We start from the raw sequence: 25715 nt of genomic DNA on the forward strand, positions 1-25715 counted from the left end.
GCTCTCCTTCCTGCCCAGCCAGGCCTCTGGTGACCCTGTCATTCAACATCTATGGCTTGCACCACATGGCCCTTCTGTATAGTGTGGAGGTAAAGTGCATGAGCATTGTAGACAGACTTCCTGGGTTCAAATCCTGCCTCTGCCACACGCTATTTGTAACCTAGAGCGAGTGACTTCATTTCCCACATGCAGAACAGGATGACAGCAGTACCTGTTTCCTGGGGTCCCAGTGAGAGAATGTGTGCTTGTGTTTGGAGCAGGAGGCCTGGGCATGGTAGACGCTCCCCAAGCTTAAGTTCCTTCTTCTGCCTGTCTCCCCAAACATGCTAGCAGTTCTTCTAAGGAAGAGGACCCTGCTTCAGACTTCCTTCCCTTCCCTGCCTTAGCTGACGCAGCACCCAAGCATAGAAGCTTCTCGGCAAACATGACATTAGAACCCACTTAATAGTCACATGTGAGGTTGAGCTTCTTTCCTATATCCCTGGGCATCAGGAAGGAGAAGGGAGTTTAGAATCACTCCCTGACAGGGAGACAGACGCAGAGAGAACACGAACACACGCGCGCGCGCACACACACACACGTGCACACACGCACAGGGAAAGGGTGTGTCCAAGGTGCCTGGGAATTTGCAAAATTCCCAACAGAGGACAGGCAGGCAGGGGTCTGTCCATTGCGCTCCGTTCCTTAGATTATCTGGTCGCTCATTTTTATTCCATCAAACATCCCTTTCTGCGCCTGACCCGTTGTTGCAAAATTCATTTCACTCTTTTTACACTTGAGTTTTCCCTCCTCTCACACGCCTAAGCATCTGGCCCAGCACAGTTCACCTGGAAATTTAACAGTGTGTTTCTTCTTGGCTGGAATAGTAATGTTTTTGGCATCTCCCCCACCCCCAGATGGGGGGCTTCAGACCGTGGAACCGTCTGCAGGACCCCGAGAACCTGGACCAACTATTCTTCTGCTTAACGCTACCATCTCCAGCTGGCTGCAGGCACGGGAACTCGATAGCATTGTCCTGAGGCCAGCCCTGCAGTAACTGCGGGGCTGGGATAAGCTCTCGATCCACGCAGGGAGTGGCTGTTCCAGGCAGATTACACAGCGGTGAGAGCAGCACATCCTCCCAGCAGGTTATCGCTGGCTGCAGGGGCGGAGGCTACTGCACGGGCACGAGCCCTCTCACTGTGGGGGGGGGGGGGGCGCAGGGGGAGGTGACGGCTTCTCCACGTGCCCAGAGCTCACGGGGAAGCACAGCAGCTTGTCTGGGGCATCAGAAGCCACGTGTGAGGTGGAGATGGTGCCAAGACCTCTTTCCAAGCCCAAGGCTGGGGTGTCAACGGCGCCTGAAATCCACCTTTGCTATTCCATAAAGTCTTTTTTTACTGTCTCCCCAGGGCTAAGGTCTTGTAAGTCTGTTTTCAGACCCAGGGAAAGTGATTTATTCTCAGGTGCCAGGCCCTGGTTTTAGGGAATTCTGCCACAGTTTACGGGCTGCCTGCAACCCTAGGTCGGGCAGCAGACAGAGAGGGACACACAGTGGGCACAAGCCTCCCAGCCCCGGGCCACGCCGGGCTCGCTGCATTCCAGACCCGGGCCCCATTGTCTGCCCTCCGACTTGGAGAGCTCGGATTTTTACAACACACGGTGCTCTCTGGGGTACCGTGTGGGATGGAGGGAGAGAGAACTGTCTTTCTTCACATCCACCCACGATCCTAAAATCACAGCTCCTGGAACAAAACAACTAAGCGCGACTGATTCAGTGACAGATCCCTTTTGGGGTCGACAGATCCCTTTTGGGGTCGACGGTCCTGCCTGAGAGGCTCTTAGAGGCTCTGACAAGGGACTCTTCAGCTTCTTTGGTGGCAAAAGCTTCCTAAGGGGACTTAGGCCACTGCCCGGTTTAGTTTGGTGATTGTTACAAAGAGCCACAAAGCTTCCCAGGTAAGGCAAATACACACACACACCCCCCGCATTTATCAACACATACCGTCCAAAACAAAGCTTTACTGTCTCATGTGAACTCTACTCTCCACGATCCACCGCCCTCTCTCCTTGCCCTGAACTGACCACCCCCAATGACAGCCCCCCGAACAGGAAGCTACACCCCATGCCCGGCTGAGCCATGCCCTCCCCAAAGGAAAGGACTTTTCAGCTTACCTTCGAGGGTCATGAACTTCCACGGAAAACTTCTTCTCTCTGAAGTACAGGTTTTCCAACTGTCTCCACTGGAATATCTGGACAGAAAACAGCGTTGTTTAAATTCAGGAGCGGCTGGTTCCCCCGGCCGGCGTCTTCCCTTCTCTGCTGGTTAACGCTGGACAGCTGGTAGTTTCCTTGTCAAGGCAGGACACCAACAGCTGGTAGTTTCCTTATCAAAGTGGAGACCCTGCAGTTGTTTGTGCCTCCTCCTCCTCCTCCTCCTCTTGCTTGAGACACACACACACACACACACACACTCGCAGAGAGGCAGCTCTCCAGTTCAAAACCAGGCAACGTGGGTGTGGATTTTCCTGCAGGTTTCTGAACGGGAACAAAACAAGTTCTTTTCAAGTTGTTCCCCTTGGGTTCGCCTTTGTTGGATTGCCCACGACAGTCCCCAGCTTGGCAGACTTCTCCCCCCCAGGAGAGGGGAAGAGGGGGTGGTGGAGAGGGTGAGAGCGCAGAGGCAGCGGCTGGAGCAGAGGGGACAGAAAAGCTCTCAGGAGGGAGCAGGAGGCATCCGCCCCGCAGTGCTGAGCTGTGCTTCCTCCCACCAAGTGCTGAAATGGGAAGGCGTTCAAATTCCCAGCCTCCCTTCGGGACTCCACTTCCTGCCCACGAATGTGTGAGAGCCTCGCGGAGGGCGGAGGCTGCTGGAACCTCATTTCTGGGCAGGCCGGCTCAAGATCACAGTGTGAGCCTGTCACAGCCCATTCTTCTTGCTGCAGCACAAAGAAAAACCAAGAGTTCTGCAGCCGGAGGCTCCCCGGGGCTTGGCCGGCACGGGTGAGAAGAGGAATTGCAGGGGCCCTCCTGGTGGTCTCCCCCCCCTTATCAGTGAGCCCCTTAACTAAGAAGCTGACTGTGGTGTTTGCAAATAATCCGGGCTACCTCTGATTGCTCCAGGAACGGAGAGCTCCTTTCATCAGATGAAAAAGAAAGTTACTTTAATCCTCTGGGAAATGTCACAAGAGGTTAAAGTTACATGCACACGCATTTGTCTTTATATTGCATGGATACTGCACCTCCTTCCACAGACTTGTAGTTTATTTTGCTGCGAGGGTAAAGCAGAGATCTTGCTCTTGCCTTTCCTCCTGGGAAGGGCTGATTCTTCCCCTGGGGTCCTGCCTTTTTCTGCCCACAGAGTGGAGGCATCTGCTTTTTAGGGTCTCGTTGCATATCCAGGGACCTCAGACCTGAGGCTCCTGTGTCTCTCTGACCTGCTTGTGTTTCCTCCCCCTTAGCAATTCCATGGCCACTTCGCTGTGTCCAGCCAACCCCGCCCTCCACGCCCAGGACACCGCCAGCCAGTGGCTGACCAATGGCACCAACACCCCAGGTAGAACTGGGCTGGAATAGATACCATTTCCAGATTGGCTGCATTCTTTTATCTTCACAACCTCCTTGCCAGAATTTGAAAATTATTTTGTCTGTGTAAATACTAGGCAGGAGGATATTTATTCTCTCTCTTTTTTTTTTTTGAGACAGGGTCTTGCTCTGTCACTCAGACTACAGTGCAGTGGTGTCATCACAGCTCACTGCAGCCTCCAACTCCTGGGCTTAAGCAATCCTCCTGCCTCAGCCTCCTGAGAAGCTGGGACTACAGGTGTGCACCACCATGACTGGCTAATTTTTCTATATTTTGTAGAGACAGGGTCTCGCTCTTGCTCAGGTTGGTCTCCAACTCCTGGCTTCAAGCGATCCTCCTGCCTTGGCCTCCCAGAGTACTAGGATTACAGGCATGAGCCACCGTGCCTGGCTCATCTATTTTCTCTTATCATAGAGCTACCTCTTTTGTTCCCAGCTCAGAGTGCGTTTTGCTCTGAAGCCCAAGGAAACTATAATTTTCTTTCTCTTTAAAGGTCAATTCCAAGTGGGTGGAGAGACATTTCAAGGAAATCAAATGAACAAAGCCCTATGTTGGCTCAGACAGCTTTGTGTTGGGGTCACAGATTCAATGCTGGTGGAGCCTTTGTTACTCAAATACATGGGTCTGGGGCTCATGTTCCTATGTGATGCTCGGCCTCTATAAAGCCCCCAGTGAAAGCACCCGAAGTTCCTCTCTGGTCCCCAGCTGTTAGGTACTTATAGACATTCCACCTGAACTGAGAACACAGCCATAAAAATCACGTTCCATGATACTGGGCGTATGAACTCGGGGTGGTATACAGAGCAAAGTGGTCAGATTTGCAGTCTGACTGCATCTGTTTGAATCTAAGCTCCCCTGCTTCCAGGTTGCTGGACCTAAGGCAAATACGGTACTTCCTTTAGCCTCAGTTTTTCCATCTGTTAAATGGCCACAGTGCCCCCTCTAAGGGGGCTGGAAATCTTTAAGTATAGAGAATTACTCTTCCACTCCCTCCTCTCTCCCTTTCCTCTCAAGTAAGGGACGTGGATGGTGGATGGCTGGACCCTGCGGGGGTCCCTTGCCCAGGCGAAGTGGGGCATTGGGTGGGACCAGCCTTGCGGGCGTGTGACCCTTCTCAGAAGGAGTTCAGCCTGGGTTTCAGGCTCTGCTGTTGCTGTCCGGACATTCTTACGTTTTGATCCAGGCACTCTGCGTTGCCATTTTGCACTGGGCATGCAGCGCCGGTGCCGAGAGGCTCTGTCCCGGGCTCAGCAGCCCGTGGGGTTACATGGGCAGACCCGGGGAGGGTCTCAAGCTCTCCGAAAGAAGGAAAGAAAGCAAAACCAGGTGTGAGCTGCTCGAGAACACTCCAGCGGTGCCTTCCCCAGCTGACGGAGAGCCCCAGCGCAGAATGCTCAGAGGACTTGGTTCCCTGGCAGCTCTTTTTTCCTCCTTTCCATGTAAAATAAAACACAAACCAAGCCTTTAAGTGCTCCCTGATGCTGCCTGGTGTGGAAAGCTGCAAGTCTGCCAAAGGGCCCAGACTGAACCACCTGCAGCCCGCGGTGGGCCCTGCGCCCTCGGCCGCTGCAGCTGCCCACGGGGAGGCCCCGCCCCCGCCTCTGCCCTGCGTGGTGACCCTGCAGTCCAGGCCTCCCTGGCATCTCCCTAGGATGAGACACTGTCAGTAGAGATTTTTGTAACAGGGCGCAGAACAGTGGATTCCCTTTGATGTTGCTTTAGGCATGAATTTCTTATTTTATTTTATTTTTGTTTTGCAAATGCAATCCTAGGAAGGAGGGGTGGGAAGAGGTGAAGGAACGGGTAGCTTTTCAGGATCAGATTGTTGCCCTGGGACATGAGAAGGGTCCAGAAACCCCAGAGGGGGTGGGGGGCTGGGAAGCAGGGATATGAAGGCGGTGGGGACAGAGACGGGGACAGAGGCAGCTGTCCCTTGCATAGGGCTGGGCACAGCTGTGCCCTTCATGGCGTCTGGAGTGTTTCTGCCCACGGCCCCCCAGCTTGGAGGCCCTGCCTGCTAAACACTGTACCCAGGCTGGCAGGGCCAAAACAACAAGCAAATCAACAGCCAGAACGCGCTCCACCTGCCAGCCTCATGGAAACAGGGTAAGGTGGGCTCTGACTGTGCTGGTTTCGGGGCAGCCCCTCACTGTGCCACTTCAGGGGAGCCCCCCTGGCTTGGGCACTGGCTACCGGTGCTGCCGTCACCACCTGCCACCACATAAAGACGTCAACATGCTCTGCGAGGCCACATAAAAGACACAGCAGACACTCATAATGAGCATCACTAGGACCCGGCTGGCTCCCCTAGGATTTTGTGCACCTCCTACAGCCAATTACGCAGCTGATTGAAAGCTACAATAGGTAGTTCTATCAATAACCAAAGAATGTATTAATTAATACCTATTAAATCAAGGCCTTCCTAATGCACCTCATCTAGGCATCATTTTAACTCTGCAAACAACATTTCTTTGATCTTTTCCCATCCCCCAAGAAGAGTGGGTGAGAATTTTTCTTACTGGGGAAAAGGAGACCTAGAGAAATTAAGGAAAATTGCCTAAGGCCACACAGCACGTTGGTGAAGGAACCAGAAATAGAATTCAAGGGCAGCTGGTCCCTGACTCTAACCTCTAACTATGTTGCTTTTCCCACTGGGGCCCCCCAATTAGTGGGAACAGCTCTTACTTGCTAATGAGTGGTTAACTCTACAAATAGAATGATTTTTTACAACGAGCAACAATGTGACTCTAAGTAGGAAGGAAAGTATCAAACCCAATCTTTTGAGTCCCACACCATGGCTTTGCTTTCTCGCCCACTGTAAATTGGTAACAAGTATCATTTCTTTCTTTTCTTAGAGACCTGGCTTCCTCTAGTTTTCTACACAGCAATGCCTCAGTATTCAGTAGCTTTGGTTCAGGGACTAAAAACCAAAAATAATCACGATTAAGAACAGTCTGGGTGATTTGGGCTTACACAGAAAAAAACTGAGAGGGAGCTACCAGGAAGTGGTTTCATGGAGACAGTGTCTGTCCCCCTGGCTGGGGCTCTGGCTGATTCTAGATGCGGATTCTCGGTTTCTGACCTAGACCTGCTGCTGGGGCGATTCCCAAGGCGATCCTGGGTCCTCCACTTCCGCTCTCTGGGCCTCATTGTCCTCATGTATAAAACAGGAGATGGAAAACATTTATCCACAGAGAGCAAACAAGAGCGGCTAATAAACACCGCCTTCGGGCCCTGAGTGCAACAGGGCACACTATAAATATTTAATGAGCAGGGACCTGGGTCCTGGTTTCTATTAGCGGGTCTGCCGGATCCCCACATCCTGTGCGAGGCCGCAGGTCAGGGTAGAGGAAGGGGCCGTGTCTCCACTGGACTTCCTCCCCAGCCAGCATTTGTCGAGAGCTGGAAGAGCGTGCAGCGGTGGGTGAACTCTCCGGATGATGCGGAAATAAAGGCTTGAGAGGAAGGTCAGTCTAGCGGCTCTAATTCTTGAGCAGGACTTCAGAGAACCTCCTTGTCCTCCTCCTGTCCCAGAGGCTGAGTCACCCAGCCTCTTAATGACCTCCCTATGAGTAACTTCCTGCTTCATCCAGAGGGGCTATTATACAGGATCACAGCGGCCATCTGGTCCACCTCCTTTCACAGCTAAAGCAACCGCGCTGGAGCGAGGCTGAGGGACTGGCAGAGGTTAAACAAGTGACGCTGAAACCCACGTCTTGTCACTTCTGGTCCTGGGCTCTTTCTGACACACCACGAGTAGGAAACTCAGGACAATGAAATGAGAGCAACGTTGTTCCAGGCTTCTTATACTGGTTCTCTAATAAGAAGAATTAGACTCCTGGCCAGGGATAATCTCCAAGCTCAGAATGAAACATACAAACTAAAAAAAAAAAAACTCACTTCCTTATTTCATTTCTGCCCAGAGTTGCTACACATCCTGAGGGTTTCAGGACAAAAGAAGGGAGTTGCTGGACCTGAACCGGATGGAGCTTACAATGCGAGGCCGCCAGAGAAAACCCCAAGCCTGTGCTCCCCGAGGGTTGATTGGCTGTGCCCTGGTCAGGTTCTGCTGTTGGGGCACGACCCGTTCTACGGGGCAACGGAAGCAGATATACGTTTTTAGTGGGTTGAAACCATGTGCCAGAGGCTTTTGTTAATATTAGCTCCACAAGCATTCAATATATTTTACTTTATGCATAAATACGAGAGGAGCAATGCCCTTGGGTTTTAGGCAACATCGAATCCGCATTCCTTTCCCAATCATTCATGTAGTGGGTGTCTACTTTCTACCAGCCAGAGCTAACAGGCGAGAGGAAGGACCTGGTGCCGAAACACGTGTCTATATTTGTAAGGAGCTCACCATCTAGGTGGGGAGACACGACACACACAAAGTAGCCCGTGTTCACGCGATAGTATTCTAATTAGCTCCATGATGGAATTTAAAATCATTTCTGATTTCTGTACCAGGCTTTTAAAATTCTTACAGGGGTGCTCTGCTGCCTCATTAAGATAGGTCTCATGCTTCTATCTCAAATAATCAATATTCACCACCGTCATTCATTCCCGATGGCTTCGGTTCATTATTTTTAGGAGCAAGAACCCTGGCTCAGAGGTCAAGAATCCCCCCCAGTCCCAGCCCTGACTTTGTAAGGTTTTCTATATCTTGGCTTCCGCCTAAAAAAAAAAAAAAAAACTCCGAGGGGGTGTGCGGGCATTCCTGCATCCTGCGCCTGGGCTGAAGGTCAGCATTGTAAATGCAGAGACTGTCACACTGCAACTCTTTGGAATTTAAAAATAAAGCAGCTTGATTTAAACGTTTCCTACTCGTGGGGGACAATAGAGAATAGTGCCCACAAAAAGTCACACTGCCTGCCACTCAATGGCTGTGTAGCCTTGGCAATTGAATTTCTTTGTGTCTTACTGTTTTCATCTTTGAAATAATACTAATTATAACACTTTTCTCATACGGCTGCTATATGAATGAATGAATGAATACATAAAGTGCTTAAGATGGTGCCCTGTACATAGTTAACACTAAAGAAATACTATGATTTTGTCTGTTCTGCTCCATCATTGACATGCCAATATTATTCTTCGTGTGAAAAATAAAAGTTCTGAATACTTTGAACACACATCAGCCTGAAATACAGGTTGGTGTAATTTTCTTTGAAAGATGACTAATATGGTGTCATGGGCATTTTAAAAAAATGTTTTCGGTTACACTAGATTTTTTACAATGCAAGCATTAGCCTAACTAACCCAGGGTTCTTGCTCATTCAGTCCTGATCTTACCCATCCAATTTCCCTGCAATTGGACCAGTCAGTTTTGACCATTTTCCTTCTGTGACTTCTAATTTCAAAACACCCTGCAAAGGAATATGACCCAGTCTTACTGGGTCAGCAGAGCAGAATGGGCTATACTGGGGACAAATCAGGCCTTCCAAAATATGCCACCTATGATCACAGAGCATTAGCTTTCCAGATGGGTCTGAGGATGTCCTCTGTCACCTGCATGGAAACAGGGCTGACTGGCATCTATATTCTTCAGAGATGGCCACATACCCAGCAAAGGAAACAACGGCTAGTTTTTCTCTGCAGCCGCCCCTAATGGAATCAAGATGTTCCTCCGGCCACAGCGGCGTCCTCCTCGCTGTCAGACAACACAAGCTCTCTAAATTGATTTGGTGACTTCAGGGACAGGCGCCCAGAGCACCAGGCCTTGACCCTTTAATGGATGGCCTCTTTTTAACCCATCAGAAAACTCTTAGCTTCCTTTGGCTTAAGAGTCATTGCTAGAAGAAAAGGGAGAAAGGGCTTAACAAGTGCTTACCAAGCCTATCAAGAAACAGGCAATTTTATTTTTCCCCACCGGACCTGATTTCCTTTGATTTTTCTTCCTAGAGGGCCTTTCTATTATTTTTCTGGTGTGTGCTTCGGCTTTTCTAGCAGAAAGACTGAAGCAGAAAGCTTTCGAGAATGCAAATACTTTACAGAGAAGCTGAAAGCGTTTTCCTTTTCTCATCTCTGCCTCCTGATGTCATTCCTTCCCTCCCTGGAGTGTGCCTCTGGGGGCATCGGCGAGGGTCTCTGAATGGCTGCAACGACCCAGTGATTTGGGACGTCTGGGTCCAACCTTGGTTTTGCCAGCAATGAGCACCGTGACCCCGTGATGTGTGGCTGAACCTCTCCGAGCTCCAATCTTTCCTTTTAAAAACAAAAAAGTCAAGGCCAAGTATACCGGTTATGACTTATCTCAGTGGGATGCTTCAAATCGGGGAATGAAGCAGTTGGCACATCTGGAGAGAGGATGATCATGGGCCATTTCACCTGTTTTGGCAAAGACTTCTCTCTTTTTGGATTTGGTAAAGTTTTCAATCTCTTTAAAAATCAGGGTTTGACTACTTTGGAAGGTAGACTTTGGGGGAAAGCATGTATTTTTCTATTTTGGGGGGTGTTGGCAGTTCTCTTATGCCTGGTGGCTCTGTCCAGAGGTGTGGCCTCCTGGGAGCACCCCGATCTCCTCTGTGGAGGCCATCAGACTCCACGGAAGAGACTGGGCTGGCCACCAGCTCTACAGGGAAACACAGGTACACTCATAACTGACACCCTGTGTTATCGACCAAAAAAGAAAAAAATGACAATATTTTAACCTCCCTAGTCTTATCTTTGTGAAGGAGAAAAACAAAAATAAAAAAATAAAAGCAAAGCAGCCAGGGCTTCAGGAATAATTCTTTGCCAGCAGCTTCTTTGCAAAACACCTAGTGCCCCAGAGTTGAAAGTCGCTGTCGGGCAGACCGTGGTTTCGGTGGGTGGCGGGAGGCAGAGCGCCTGTCACTGACACTTCCTGTGTGAGCGCCAGCTCCCCTGGGCAGAAGGTGCCAGGCAGCGAGATAGGCACATGGGCACCGGGCCAGGGGTCTGTGGCTTGCTCTAGAAATCAGGCTGCTGCTGGCAGGAGGAACACGCTTGTGGTCTCGGCTGCAGTAGTGGCTGCAGCCAGCAGAGGGGGAGAGGTGGGCCTACCCGGCTTCGGCCGGAACTTTCCACCTGGAGGGCCTGACCCCTCGGCTGGACCTGAGCCGTGCAGGGGCCTGGGGCTGGCCCACCACCCCTGCAGCTGGGCTCTGGTTCTGTATCTGCTCCGCGGGTTTCCTTCCTGGAAAGAAGTGAGGACTTCGAGTCCAGAATTTCTGTCTTTCCAGGAGGGCTGGTCTTATTTGGAGCTCGGCTTTTTTTCCCTAGAGGGAATTCTGAAGTTGGCAGGTCAACTTGGGGAACTGTGGATTGGGAGGAGGAGGACAGGCGGGGGCAGAGGGGAACACTGAGGCTTCTACTCAGCAGCCTGCCCTAAACCACCCTCTATTCACCTGGGCTGTCCCCAAGCCCCCAAACTTCCTAGCCCCAGCCTGGGCTAGTTTCCTAGACATGCTTATACATACCTCTGCCACAGCAGTTATCGCCCTGTGTTGTATAATAACTGTCTTTTTTACTCAAATGTTTTCCCCAAACAGACTTAAGTTCCTTGAATGTGTTTTCTTGCCACCTAGCACGATGCCTGGGGGTATATCAGGTACTTGATCGTAGTTTGAGAGCCTTATGGGGTAGGTACCATGGTAACCGAAGTTCAGAGAGGTTAAGTCACTTTCTCAAGGTCACACAGCTAACATACGGTGGGAGCTGGTATCTGGGCCCTCATCCGTTTGCTCAAATTCATGCTACTTCCATGAGGTGAGGAAACTCCGGTGGTTGAATCCACTTTTTTGTTAAAAATAGGTTTCTAAACTGCAAGGGACATGGCAACAGGGCAGTGACAGGTGGGGCCAGCCCAAGGAGGGAGACTGATAGAGCCTCAACTAAGGAGCCACGGCCCTTCATTTGGGCAGCGCCATTGCAACTAAACTCTACTATTCTATAGCGAGCTGGGGAAGCCGATAGTCCCAACAATCCCAGCAGCTCGTGGTCTCCAACCGGAATCCCAGTACCAGCCTGGGGTGAATCGTCACAACTCATTTTGCTTAGAAACCACCTCAGTCTGCTTGAGGCTCTTGGTTAGGAAGGGCCTAGGCCAGGATGGACCCCTCCTGTAGAGTCCTCTGCCCCACCTGCAGGGGCTGGTTTGGAGCCACCAGGCAGTTAGGTGCAGCAGGGTCTGGCTATGCTGGGGTTCAGTGTTAAACAGGTTGACATTTTCTGGAAGGCCAATTCAGCCTGGGTTTCCCCTTTGAATCAAGCTCATTAAGGAAAAAAAAAAAAAAAAAAAAAAAGCCAACCTCACAGCGCTCCTAAGTATTGGATGGTTCAGCAGAAACAAGCTGTTAAGATTGCCCAAGACAAACAGAAGGTTACTAGAATTCAACAAAGCAGGGTTTCCCAACCTCACACCTCCTGCTTCTAAGAAAGGAGTCTAGGTTAACCAGAACTGTTCAACAGTCTGCAGCACTCGAGCAATTCTCTCTTGATATCTAAGTACAGTGAGCTCTTAGGTTCCTCTGGGTCCAACGGACAAAGAATAAAATCAAGGCAGAGCCCAGATGGGTGCAACTTTTTATGGTTTTCATTTTTCCATCAATAAATCAAAGCTGTAAAAACCCACAGTGACTTCCTCCTCCCTTCTCCCTGTCTTGCTGTTTACGGGGCATACTCACAAAACCTTCCTTGTATGAGTGATGCTAGTTATATTTAAATCTATGAGGCTGCTACCCACAGACACACGAAGTCTTCAAAATTAGCAGTGCATCGCAGCGAGCTATTAGATATTCCACTTTGGCTACTTTTGTCCGTTCAACAACTGTTGAGTCCAAGGGTGCAGCACTGTGTTAGGCACTAAGGCTACAGCAGTGAACAAAACAGCCCAGTACATTCTCAGGAGAGGAGAGGTAGGCAAATAAATAAGAAATAAATAGGAAAACTACACAATACAGTAAGTCACAGGATAGCAGGTTCCCAGGACAAACGGAAAGCAGGAGGGGAGGATAGGACAGGGGTTGCCATTGTTGACAAGGTGGTCAGGGAAGGTCACACTGACGTGTCATTGAGTCAATGTCAGAGAGAAACCCAGGGCAGAGCTGTGCAGCTACAGGGAGGAGACAGCAGGTGCAACAGTCTGGGACACCCATCGTCACCTCTCATCCCGTGCAGAATTCTCACCAACTACACCCATGGCCAATATTCATTCAGTCATTCATTCAGGAGATACTCTTTGAGTGTCTCCTGTTTGCCAGTCTCTGTTGTTGGCTTTGATAACACACCACCAACCAGACACAGACTTCTGTGGCCACAGAGCTTACATCCAATGCAGGAAAGACGGGCAGGATGTGTAAAGGGATAAATAAATCATTTCAGAGAGTGATGAAATCAATGCCTATGAGGAGAAGGTGGTAGAACGTCACTCGGGAGAGGGAGTTTTAGAGAGGGAGCGTAGTTAAAATAGCAGGAACATAGATTCCATTTCTTAACCATCACCTGCAGCGCCCTAAAGGGTGTTAACTCAAAAGCAATTTATCAGAATTTATAGGTCTTCCACTAAAAAAGGTGAAAATAATTTCTAGGGGAAACGAACATAAAATTCTAAAAAAAATTTTATTTACAAGAAAGTGCCAAATCTCTACGTGAGGATATCTGACTGTTTCAATTCCCAGGGCTTAAGACAGTGCCCGGTATACAGAGTTGTCAATAAAAATCAGTTGATTAAAAAAAAAAAAGTCTAGGGCACCATTTGTTTGTTTGCTATGTTAGTGCAGAAAGTGCTTAGGAAAACATCAAAGGACAATGGAGTATTATCCGTCCCTAAACAAGGTGCTAATCATGCGTGTATGACATGGAGGCACCTTGAAAACATGACATAAAAAGACGCAAGACACAAATGGCCACACGTTGTAGGAAGCCATGTGCATGAACTGTTCAGAACAGGCAAACCCACAGAGACAGAGAGTAGAGTTTTGGGGATTGGGGAGAAATGGGCAGTGACCAGGAGGAGCTCCCTGCAGCTTTGTACTGTTGTGACAAGTAAATCCTAGTCTGGGTTCATCATGGATTGCAAGACAGTCTTTGGTTAAAACTCATCACTTAACAGGAGCCAGCGGTCCAGGATTAAAGAGCCTTCAGTGTACCCTTTCTGCAAAAGAAGTTCCCCACCCTTGGTGGACGGTTCTCCCGCCAGGGTGGTCATCTCACATCTGCTCTGGGGGCCTCTACAGATGACGACTCATCTGCCCCAGCATATCAACATCAGGGCAGCCCCAGCAGGACCTCAGGGTGCTGTCCTCCTCCCCCGGAATGTGACCACGACATGGTTCACAGACTCGCCGAGTGAGAAATCTGGCCAGGGACCAGCTTTTTAATGGGTTCGCAAACCTCAAACATAAACTCAATTATGTACTTAAAAATACACATGTGCGTGCCTAAAAATACACACACGCACGCAGAGGGAATTCACTCAGCTGTGACTTCTAATGCTCATTAACGGTAGGACTGGGGTTTGGTTTCCAGTCAAACGTGAGGACCTGGAGACATCGGTGTCTAGAGGCCCTTTGGCTCTTTGCTTTCTTGCTAAAAGCCCAGAACAGGAACACCCATTACACGGAGGCTGGGCACACTCCAGGGGGCAGAGGGACACCACGGAGTATATTAGATGTCAGCACATGCCTTCCAGAGTGATTACAGGGTTGGGGAAGAGACTTACAAATCCCCATGTAGCCATCAGAAACACCTGTGGGAAGTGCTAGAAAGCACTGGGTGGTTGGACAATCTACTATTTCCCTGGCCAGGGCTCTGTCAAGTGTCCCCAGTCACTGACCTGACCCAGTGTGTTATGAATTATGCTTCCTGTGGGTAACTTCACCACTGTGTAACTAGAGCCACAAGACAATAAAATGGAAGTCCTGGTGGAAACCTTAAGATGAATAGTATCACGAAAGAGAGCTGTGAGCAGACCATCTGGTAGGAGAGGCAAAAAGCTGGTTAGACAGGCTACCATGCTGGTTATAAGGGTCAACACATGCCTTTGCATCTACCCAAAGAACAAAAGCCATTCTATAAAAAAGACATCTGCACTGGAATGTTTATAGCAGCACAATTCATAATTGCAAAGATGTGGAAACAACTCAAGTGCCCATCAATACATGAGTGGATTAATAAAATGTGGCATATGGATACCATGGAGTACTACTCAGCCACAAAAAACAATGGTGATCTAGCACCTCTTGTATTTACCCTGGATAGAGCTGGAGCCCATTCTACTAAGAGAAGTATCCCAAGAATGGAAAAACAAGCACCACATGTACTCACCATCAAATTGCTTTTAACTGATCAACACTTTAGTGCACATATAGTAATAACATTCACTGGGTGTCGGGTAGGTGGGAGGGGGGGAGGAGGGGATGGGTATATTCACACCTAATGGGTGCAGTGTGCACTGTCTGGGGGATGGACACGCTTGAAGCTCTGACTTGGGTGGGGCAAAGGCAATATACGCAACCTAAACATATGTACCCCTACAATAAGCTGAAATAAAAAAAATAAAATAAAATAAAATAAAAAATACAGAAAATTAAACAAAACAAAACAAACAAACAAACAAAAAAACCACCTGCCTTTGCCTGCCTGCAACAGCCCTGGTTTGTCTGACATCATAGGACAATTATTAACAAGTACTCTTTTCACTCTCAAATGTGTCCTGGTTTGGCTATTAATGCTCTGTGGTCACCAAAGACAAAGAACTTCGATTCCTCTTATGTGCACACTCAAATTCACAGAAACAGAAAGTGGGATCGTGGTTGCCGGCTGCTGGGAAGAGAGGAAATGGGGAGTTATTGTTTAATGGGTAGAGTTTCAGTTCTGCAAGATGGAAACAGTTGTGAAGATCGGTTGCACAAGAGTGTGAATCTACTTAACACTCCTCAACTGTACACTGAAAATGGCTAAGATGGTAAATCTTACATTATGTGAATTTTATCACAATTTTAAAAAATCTTCTGGTTAGATGACTCTGAAACCTCTCTCCCACAACTGGGGTACAACAGGTTGATGGGGGGTGGAAACTGAAAGAGCATTTTTAGAGGAAATGCCCTGGGGGGAGAGAGGAGCTGTGAAGCTCTCTGTTATCCAGAGGTGGAAGCCACTTGCTGCTCCCCTCAAATCTGGCAAGAGAAGATTCACTGGGATCACCTAGAGCTTCACTGGTGTCCCCTGAAGTCACACCCACTGAAGGAGGGATGGAGCCCAGTTGGGAGAAGGGAGCAATTTAACTTTACGTCAAGTTTGGAGCTTTGATTGCCTAAAGGACTGGATTTCTAATTTCTTAATCAAAGCTCATTTTGATCTTTAAAGTGGCTGCGTGACTTTGTATTGGGGCACATTTAAAGAAACAGTGGGAGATAAAAGAGATTTGCCTTTGAGTCCCCAATAGTCAATATTCTTATAATGGCAAAGTCTTTCATTTTTAAGCCAGAGAAACCAAATCTGTTCCTAAGTTGCTACTGGTTCACGGTTGCTTTTGGAGTGCGTGAAGCTACTGCATGCTGTTTTGCAGTGGTTTGGAATCCAGCGACAGCATTTGGTTTTGATTTGCTGCTTCCAGTTGCATCCAAGGTCAACGGGGCTCCCCGAGTAGCGGGAATGCGCGTCTGCCGAGTTATTGACGAGCTTGTCAGTCCCAAGGGGGCTGCTGTGTTGTCTGGCTGGGTGTTTATTTGCATGTTAGAAATACCAAGCGTTGTGTTTGACCTCTACTACCCACACGACCAACATAGCTGTTTATGTGGCCTTTCTTGGTGCCAGTACATGCATTATTCAGGGCCCAGGGTGGACAAGACGTACGGGAGACCAAGCATTGGTGTGGGAAGCTGAAGAGTCCTGGGAGACCGCATCCCCCAAAAGACACTTCAGCCAGGGAAGAAAAACTCTTTTTGGTCATTGAACTAGATCTAGCTTGAGCTTTGCCTCAACTGGAGAACAAACACAGTCAGGGGTTACCTACCATGAAATTGGCATGTTGCCCGCCTACCGCTTCCTTCTGGAAAAACGTTGCCCTTTCTTTCGTCCTTTTATTCATTCCTTCCTGCTTCTGGCTTTCAAGCAAGCTGGCCCTCTCGTTCCATCCCGCCGCCTCCTGTTTCTAGTTATAAGAGTCCCTCAACGTCGGGATTCCTGGTCACGGGTATCAACCACCTGGTTGAGAAGGGAACCGAAGCCCAGGGAAGTGACTCATCTGGCAGAACTGGAGCCAGACTGAGGTGTCTCGACTGCCAGGCCAGATACCTTGCGAATAATGGCAGGGTGCCTGGGGTGGAGCAGGTGCGTAGCACCCAAGGACACGTCAGGCTTGGGGACTGACCCCAGAGGCAATCTGGGGGGATCCTCAGAGCTTGACTGTGCCTGCCCCAAGAGGTGCCTCTAAGCCTGTCACCTGGGAGAGATCTGGGCCTGCCCCTCCCTGGGGATAACTGCATTTCTTTCCTGCGATACCTTTGCAGAGAAACGACTCCCACGTGATAGCTTCTAAGACTCATCCACCTGGACGGGCAATGCTTTTATTTTTTTCTGCTCACAGATCAACCCTCCTCCAAGGTGACAGTCTGACACCAGCACAAGCTTCAACAAGAACACGGCAGGCTACGAGCTGGTGCCCTTGGAGGCTTGGCTGACTCAGACCAGGCTGGGAAGGCCTGCGCAGGCACCTGTGGGAAACCAGGGACCCTGGGTTCCCAGACCCGATGACCAAGGGAAAAATGAATCCTCTTAACAAAGAGACGTTGTTTGCTCTTTCTGGCGATCCTGCCCCTTGCGTTCAGGATAAAAGAGACTGTAATGACATTTGCTATTTCAAGGGTGATGGCGCTTTTATCTTGGGGAATGGCAAACTCTTTGAGAAGCAAAACTTATCCAAGAGGAAGAAAATCAAACTCCATCCTGTGTCTTGCAGCCCGCATTTCACAGATATAAAAATAAGTTGTTGGCCGGGCGCGGTGGCTCACGCCTGTAATCCTAGCACTCTGGGAGGCCGAGGCAGGAGGATCATTTGAGCTCAAGAGTTCGAGACCAGCCTGAGCAAGAGCGAGACCCTCATCTCTACTAAAAATAGAAAGACATTAGCTGGACAGCTAAAAATATACAGAAAAAATTAGCCAGGCACGGTGGCGCATGCCTGTAATCCCAGCTACTGGGGAGGCTGAGGCAGGAGGATCACTTGAGCCCAGGAGTTTGAGGTTGCTGTGAGCTAGGCTGACTCCACGGCACTCTAGCCCAGGCAACAGAGTGAGACTCTGTCTCAAAAAAAAAAAAAAAAAAAAAAGTTGTTTATCATGACTTTTAAAACGACACAGGAGGTGAGCTAATAGCACCCAAATTCTTCTCTGGTCAAGAGAATTCTCCTTAGGGCCTTGAAGTGGATGTGAAGCTCACTGACTCACAAAACACTTTTCCTTCTTAAAGGTGTAACTGCTCTAGGAAGGAATTTGACTTTGACTCAGGCTAAAATGTCTCCACAACAACAAAAACAACCAAGTAGAATCCCATATAAAGTTCCTCGTTAACGGCCTGTACGCAGAGCAGCAGTCCTTAAACTTCATGGCATCTATCTGAGTCGCCTCGAGGGTCTGCGGAAACAGACTGTCGAGTCCCCTCTTCTGAGTCCGTGTCTCAGCTGGGGACCCCGAGCTAGCGTGTCTGACATGTGCCCAGGTGATGAGCCTGCTGACTGGTCCAAGAAACACACTTTGAGAACCAGGGCTGGGAGGATGCCGTGCCGTGTGGACCTGCAAGATTGAAGGGCCCATGCCCTCTCCTGGGTCACTCTTGGCTACAGGGAGCCACCTAGCCCAGGGTCACGCTCCCCTCCCTGGGGGTCACCTGGATCTAAGGATTGGTTGATGCGGGTGGATCAGGCACAACCTCCAGCCTCAATGGCAACGGCAATGGCTTGGAGGGTTGCTCCAGAGCTGTGCCCCAGGTCGAGGGATGCCTCATTGGGACTGTATCACAGCTCAGCTCCTGCCTCTGCCTGGCCCTGCTTTCGTCCCCTTCCCCTTTGGAGTTATCCCAGAGCACGCCTCAGTCCACTCCCCGAGTGCAAATCCATCCTGGACTGCTTCCCCGGGAGCCTGATGTCCCAGACTCCAGAGGAGACAGTCACTGAAATGGCCCCTGCTCAGAGAGACCACTCCTGAGACCACGTGCCAGCCTGCCACTCTTCCTTACTCCGATTTACTGTCTTCATAGAATTTAACGTTCTGACACTGGATGTCACAGATTTATCTAGTGTGATCATTTGACTGCCTCCCCCACTGGACTGCAAGCCCTGCGTGGGCAGGGACCTCGTCTCTGGTGTCCACTCTCTGCGGTACCTGCAGAGCAGACAGCAGGGCCCTGCCCCTCACAGGCACTCGGACATTTATTGAACAGCGAATGAGCTTCCGGGCGGGAAGAGCCGCACATCCTCACCAGCAACTCTACGAGTTTCCGTGAACTGAGAAGTCTAGGAAAACAGATGGTGCTTCCAAAAGTGTTGTCTGTCACTGGTGATGCCTTAAATTTGCTTAATGCTTTATGTTGTTTTTTTAAAAAGCGGTTCATTCCATATTTGTAGCAACCCCATGTTGTTATAAATAGGGGTCACTCTCAAGGGTTGGGAGGAGAGAAACCAGCCATGGTTGGGTTGGGAGACTTGCTCAGCCAGGAGCCCGTGGCCAACACGGCCCACGTGGAAATGTTGGCCTCTGGGTCTGGACCCCGACCCTGCCTCTGCGTCACCCTTGGAGGCAAACCCAAGTTGGTTCTCAGTGAGACTCCCTGTAAGTCTGACTTTCCCCCGGGAATCCTCAGAGGGGGGACAGCTGACTGGAGAGGATGTCACACTCAACACCCTCTGCTGAGGTTCTGTGCTCCGGCACTGCGCTTTCAGGTGACTGCAGTTCTCACAGGGGAGAAGAGTTGGGCTTTCCCTTCCAAAGGGGGAGGATTCCGCCCTGTCTGATGTCTGCAGCTGGAGAAGGGATGTGTCTAGGACTGACACTTCGAGAATGGGATCTCAATTTGCATAGAATACCATTATGCTTTCCCCCCCTCCCTTTTTTTTTCTTGGAAAGTTATTTTTAAATAGCACATTCTGGTAACTTCCTATTCCCCACTCCTCAGCCCCGGGGAAGGCTGAGGACCCACGGCCAGGGCCTGTCACCCACAGGCACTGAACCCTCCCAGGCCCACTCAGCGGTGCCCTGAGATCTGAATGTCAACGGAGGAGGCCCTTTGATCCTACACCATGAACGAGCCCGTGAAGGCTGCGAAATGCTAAGAATGCCGAGTGCATTAGGTGGAGTTTTCCCCTCAAGTGTGCAGAGTGTGGTTTCCAAGTGGAATACCGATGGTGGAATGAGGCAGGCGCCCACCCAGCACCGGCCAAGGCAGACGGCCCTGCACCCAGACAGTGTGTGGGGCGCACGCCGACAGAAGCAGCCGAACGGTAAGTCAGCGGCGCACTCAGCAGGGTGTGTGCCGCGCCGCGCCATTTAGCAGGGCCACGCCCCTGGGAGTCGGCGCGCAGCTGATGGAATATTTCCTGTAAACATTATTTTCCCTTCCTGCCTCATCATCTCATTTAGTTCAAAAATCTTTACTCATCTGGGGATGCGAAAGTAATGCATCAATTCCCAGAGCCAACGCCCCTGCTTCTGAGACACTCTTAGGAATCAGAGGAAGCCACGCTGGCTGCTTGGGGACAGGGGGGGCCAGACCATTTACTCTGGCTCCTTCTCCTAATGCCTCAGAGGGGACCCCACAGCGCTCCTAAGTGTGCATCTAAGTGTACATAAAAGCCCCTCTAATTGCACATCGAATAAATAAGTAAATGCTGTCTGCTGAGTATATAACAAGGACTGGCGATGCCATTCTCTCCCAGCGGGTAGATTTTATCAGACACGGGCTGTGAGTGGCTGAATTTATAAGTGATGGTTTACAGATATTCGATATCCCTTGCAGGGAAGGTTTTGTGGAGTCACATGCTTCCCGCTTTCTGCGGACAGCCTCAGACACAGCCTGCAGGAGGGATCTTTGTTCCAACTTAGTGCCCCTCTGTTCAATGGCTTCTGATGACCAGAGAGCTGCTCTGTCTACAGGTTTGCAGAGTGCAAAACACAGGGATCTGACAGAGAACGGGGCTCAGCCTGGTGCTGGCGGTGAGTTGAGTCTTTTAGTGCCTCGTAGCCTCTCACCTCTGGTGGGGACACCGCAGGAAATGGGCAGCCTGCCCCAGAGATCAGAGCCCTCACACCTTTCTCAGGCTTTGATCTAAGGAATGCAAGGACCCCTCCTTTAAAGAGGAAGCATATGGGAGACAGATTTTATCTAGCCTTATTTATCTCTGCTCCATGGGACCCCATTCTGCCGGAGTTAGTAAACAGTGCCCCTTCAGTAGGCGTCATTTAATTTTCATTCAAATGTTTTCAGGGAAGAAAGAGGAAAACCTACTTTGTGCACCAGCCCAACTGCCCCAAACTTGCAAAATAGCCAACTTGAGGCATGGGGCTGTTGATGGTCATTTTCCACGGCTGGCATTTTTTCTGATGGTTTAAGTCTCTTTACCCGACTGTAAATGCAACCTAAGGCGAAGCTCCATTTACCTGAAGAGCCCAGATGCCAGTCTGACACCATCTCACCGTTGCCTGCAGTGCACAGCCTCACTTAGGCAGAGCTCATTTCGACACCCCGACACACGCATGCGCGAAAATGCAATCTGGTGACTAGGATAAGACGGGGTCAAATAACTGCTGCAAGATTTGTTTTTATGCCACTGCCACTTTCCTTCTACCTCCCTCACCATTGCTGTGCCGAGACAGACACGTGGATCCTGTCCGCCCTGGGACCCTGAGGCTACGTCCACAACTGTGCAGCAAGACGGCCAACCACAGCCATAGCGAGGAAGGTTCAAGACCCCAAAAGGGACGTCTCCAGTGCCGCAGGGTGTTTGAGTGGGAACAAGAGCCTGGAAGTGGGCGGCAGGCAGAGTGAGAGGGAAAACATCAGGGGTGAAGGACAGAAGCAGGATTTACTGCGGGCTGGTGAGAGGACAGTTCGTGTCTCATAAAGAATTCTGCAACCGGCCGGGCGTGGTGGCTCACGCCTGTAATCCTAGCACTCTGGGAGGCCGAGGCGGGTGGATTGTTGGAGCTCAGGAGTTCGAGACCAGCCTGAGCAAGAGCGAGACCCCCCATCTCTACTAATGATAGAAGGAAATTAGCTGGAAAACTAAAAATATATAGAAAAAATTAGCCGGGCATGGTGCTGCATGCCTGTAGTCCCAGCTACTTGGGAGGCTGAGGCAGGAGGATCGCTTGAGCCCAGGAGTTTGAGGTTGCTGTGAGCTAGGCTGATGCCACAGCATTCAAGCCCAGGTAACAGAGTGAGACTGTGTTGGGGGAAAAAAAAAAAAAGGAATTCTGCAACCTATCAGGTGCTGTTTGGGAGTCTGCCTGGTATTTTTAAAAGAACTCATGGATGCAAGCGAAGGCCAGTATTCCGGGGAATATGCGTGCATTACAGATTTTGATGTTTTCTAGTCTTGTTTGCTGCTTTTTCTAGGGCATTTTGGAGGCTGTTCTGCACACATTTTTCCAACATACCATCCAGGTTGGCCTTCAGAAGTTCAACATTTCTGAACACACACAAAAGCCAAAACCCAGTCTGCAAGGTGTCCCCACATGTCTAGCTGTCCCCGACACGCGTACCCTGAAGGCAAAGAAGCTGTGTTGTTTTGCTTTTCTGTGTTTTACAAAGCTCAGCAGCTTGCACTGTGGGTGGTGCTCCAGGAAGACAGGGACCCCGTTTGTTTAAAAGTTCCAGGTAGCCGATGGTGGGGCCAACTGTTTTCTCTTTTCCTCTCCACCTGTGAGGTCCCTTGCATTTTACTCCATCTTCCCAGAGCCACCAAACTCCAAGGTGAGGATTACGTGACTCAGAGTGAACTCTGAAACTAGAGTGGAAAACTGCATCCCAACCGGAGAACCAGAAACACGCTACAGTGCTGCCCATGTTTGGACAGTCACCAGCCACCCCTCCTCAGTGGCTTAGCATTATTATTTTTGGTGGCCCACATGGAAACATTTGAGTGGCTTCTCAAGGCGGCTGCTGAGTGACTCCAGTTGTGCTAATGGGTTGTGACGCTATCAGAGCTGTGCATGCCAGCAGAAGCCTCTAGATCTTTCAAAGGAAAGGGAGCAGGCCCAACGCTGCCACTGCCTCTACTTGAATGTTGGCTCTTCTTGCAGTGCCACGTGACAGCCGCCGTAACTGGGTCAGAGTGTCAGGGAGGGCCTCTGCCCGCTGCCAGGTGGGAGCACCTGCCCGGGCTGGAGATGCAGACCCCACTGCAGAAGCCTCCAGGCGCACAGAACTGGGACTGGGCACCGCTCCCCTTCCTGAACGTCCCTGGAGGCTCAAGGTGGGGGAGATGTGCCAGGCGCCGGAGCCAGGAGGGTGTGGCACCCCCTGGAGGGCCACTCCTCCCACACCGCTTGCCAGCGTTGAGTCCCGTGCTTGGGGCCTCCGCAGCCCTCCACGTGCAGGGACCCTGAGCCAGGCTGACCTTCCCAAGCCTGAGCTGTCAAAGGAAGCACAGATGGCTACAAGTGGTGGTCTCGGTCTCCAGCTGCACATCGGAACCACTGCGGGGCTTTCTCCATGCTCAGCGGCCAGAGATGCTGTGAGTGTTCCTGGAGGACAACGTGGCATTTACACATTCCAGCAGTTTCATGTGAGTTTCTGATGTACAGCAGACGCTGGGAACCACTGGCCCAGGCTGGCTGTGGTGGCGAGTACTTTGTAATCCCGGCACTTTGGGAGGCCTAGAAGGGAGGATCACTTGAGGCCAGGAGTTCGAGACCAGCCTGGGCAACATTGCAAGACCCTGGCTCTACAAAAAATTTTACAAATTAGCCAGGTGTGGTAGCGCACACCTGTAGTCCCAGCTACTCAGAGGCTGAGGTGGGAGGATCACTTGAGCCCAGGAGTTTGAGGTTATAGTGAGTTATGATGGTACTGCTACACTCTAGCCTGGGCAACAGAGCAAGACTCTGTCTCCAAAACAAACAAACAAACAAACAAATGCAATAAATAAATATAAAGCAATCCTTAGATGTCAAGTTTTAAGGGAAAGGAAAATTAGATTCGAGACCAGCCTGGGAAATATAGCAAGAGAACTCACCTCTGCAAAAGATATTAAAAAATTAGCCAGGTGAGGTTATGGGGAGCTATGATCACATTTCTCCACTCCAGCCTGGGCAACAGAATGAGACTTTGGCTATTAAAAAAACAAAACAAAAAGGAACCGCTGGCCCAGAGGCACAGCAGACAGACATTGGGCACTTTGGATGAGAAATCGCATTGATACTATTCATTCTCACGGGCGTGCAGCTCTTGAGATGCGGAGCTCTGGACCCAGGATGTGTGCTTCTTGTACTCTCAGAGATACACGTGTGCCTTAAATGTAACAAATGTGGCCTTTTTATGATGGGGACGGTGTTGGCGATAAGAAAAGAAGAAACATCCTGTTGCGGTGTTGCCCTGGCTGGGACTTCGGAACCGCGGCTGCAGCTGAGAGCTGGCTTTGCCTTTCGGTCCTCGTGTCATCCCAGTGGAGGTGGGTGCCTCTGAGGCTAACGGAGCTGAGGCTTTGCTTCCCTCGTGGGCCCCTCAAAGGCCTGTTCTTAATTTTATATTCAGATTGTACTTTCATTTCCTAAGCAGGGGACGCTCCAAATTATACAAGCTTCAGGGCCCGTGCGACAGATCCTGCACCTTGCCGTGGCTGTCATGACAGGGCACTGAACGCCACACTCACAGCCACCGGGGTGCCAGCTGCCTCTGCGCCTCCTCTCCCTGTCCAGGCGCTGGCTCAGCTCTGCTCTGGAAATTTCTGCTGCTCTTGAGCTCCGACTGAAGATCCAACTACCTACTGGTCACAGCTCCTCGGAGGTCCCGTGAAAACTCCAGATGTGCACGTCCTAAACTGAACTCACTGTCACCCCCAGGTCTCCTCTTTTCTTAGAGTCCATACTCTGGTCGACCTGAAGCCTGGAGTCCTTCTTGGCTGCCCTCCTCCTCTTGCTGCCACCCTCTCCCTGACACGGTTGACGAGTAACCCTACCTTCCCAATGTCTGGGGTCCCTTCTCCACTCCTGTTACTGAGAGGCGGCCTCCAGCCCCGCCAGGTGTGGCCTGCACGGGACTCCTCTGCTCCAGACACGGGCAGGCTGCTGCCGCCTGCAGAGGACGAAGTCCTCTTGGCAGAGCCCCCAAGGCCTCCAGGAACCAGCCTGCTCTCCTCTCACCTAGAGTTCCAGCACAGATGGCGCTGGGTCCCCCTCCGCCGCTATCACACCATGCTGACCCCTCACTGTGCTTTTCGTGCACCCTGGCCTCTCTCCTGCAGGCCTCCCCACCCCGCTCCTCCATCCGCAAAGCCCTGCATCCCGGAAGATGCTCCTTGCTCTTGCTTCCTCTGTGAGGACTTTTCCCTCCCTCCTTGAACCCACCCTCGACCCTCGAGGACGTCTGTGGTGGCACTTAGACCCTGGCTTGGTTGTCACACACATCTCTCCCCCTGACAGACGGGGTAGGCCTGGTGGACGGGATTTACGTCTCATTTATCTCAGTGCCCAGTGGTGTGCTCGGCACATAACAGTCAAACAACGGCCATTTTTGAATGAATGAATGAATGAATGAGTGAGTGAAGGAATGAGTGAGTGAGTGAAGGAATGAGTGAGTGAGTGAACGAATGAGTGAGTGAGTGAATGAATGAGTGAGTGAATGAATGAGTGAATGAATGAATGACAGCTCTGATAGCTCCACTGTCTTTCAATTAGTAACAGGCCTGGGAATTCCAACTTCCTCCTCAAAGGCCACAGAAACACAAATTATTTTACATAACAACACAGTCTTGAGTTACAGCCAATGGCCTGGAAAACTATATTGACCTTTTAACATTTTTAATTCACTGACCTGGATAAGTTCCACAGATCATTATAAATTCTCTTATTCAATCACTGATGATTCATACTTTGGCTTCTACTTTTCTTTATCTTGAAGCCCATTTTAGAGTCTCATACTAAGAGTTAGAATTTCTCGAGCCCTTGCTGGGTTTTACAGACATCAGGTGCCATCT

At 50.3% G+C, this 25715-nt stretch overlaps 1 protein-coding gene across 2 annotated transcripts in view; it reads right to left on the reverse strand.

The window, feature by feature from the left end:
- The window catches only part of FRMD4A (FERM domain containing 4A), a 263393-nt gene that overhangs the window by 40354 nt on the left and 197324 nt on the right, over positions 1 to 25715 (reverse strand). For both annotated transcript variants that reach the window (XM_069458721.1, XM_069458720.1), the window contains exon 12: positions 2155 to 2231. In XM_069458721.1, the coding sequence (XP_069314822.1) occupies positions 2155 to 2231 (77 nt within the window). The remainder of the gene's footprint in view (positions 1 to 2154; positions 2232 to 25715) is intronic.

This window comes from Eulemur rufifrons, chromosome 25 (genome assembly GCF_041146395.1).
Source record: "Eulemur rufifrons isolate Redbay chromosome 25, OSU_ERuf_1, whole genome shotgun sequence".
Lineage (NCBI taxonomy): Eukaryota > Metazoa > Chordata > Mammalia > Primates > Lemuridae > Eulemur > Eulemur rufifrons.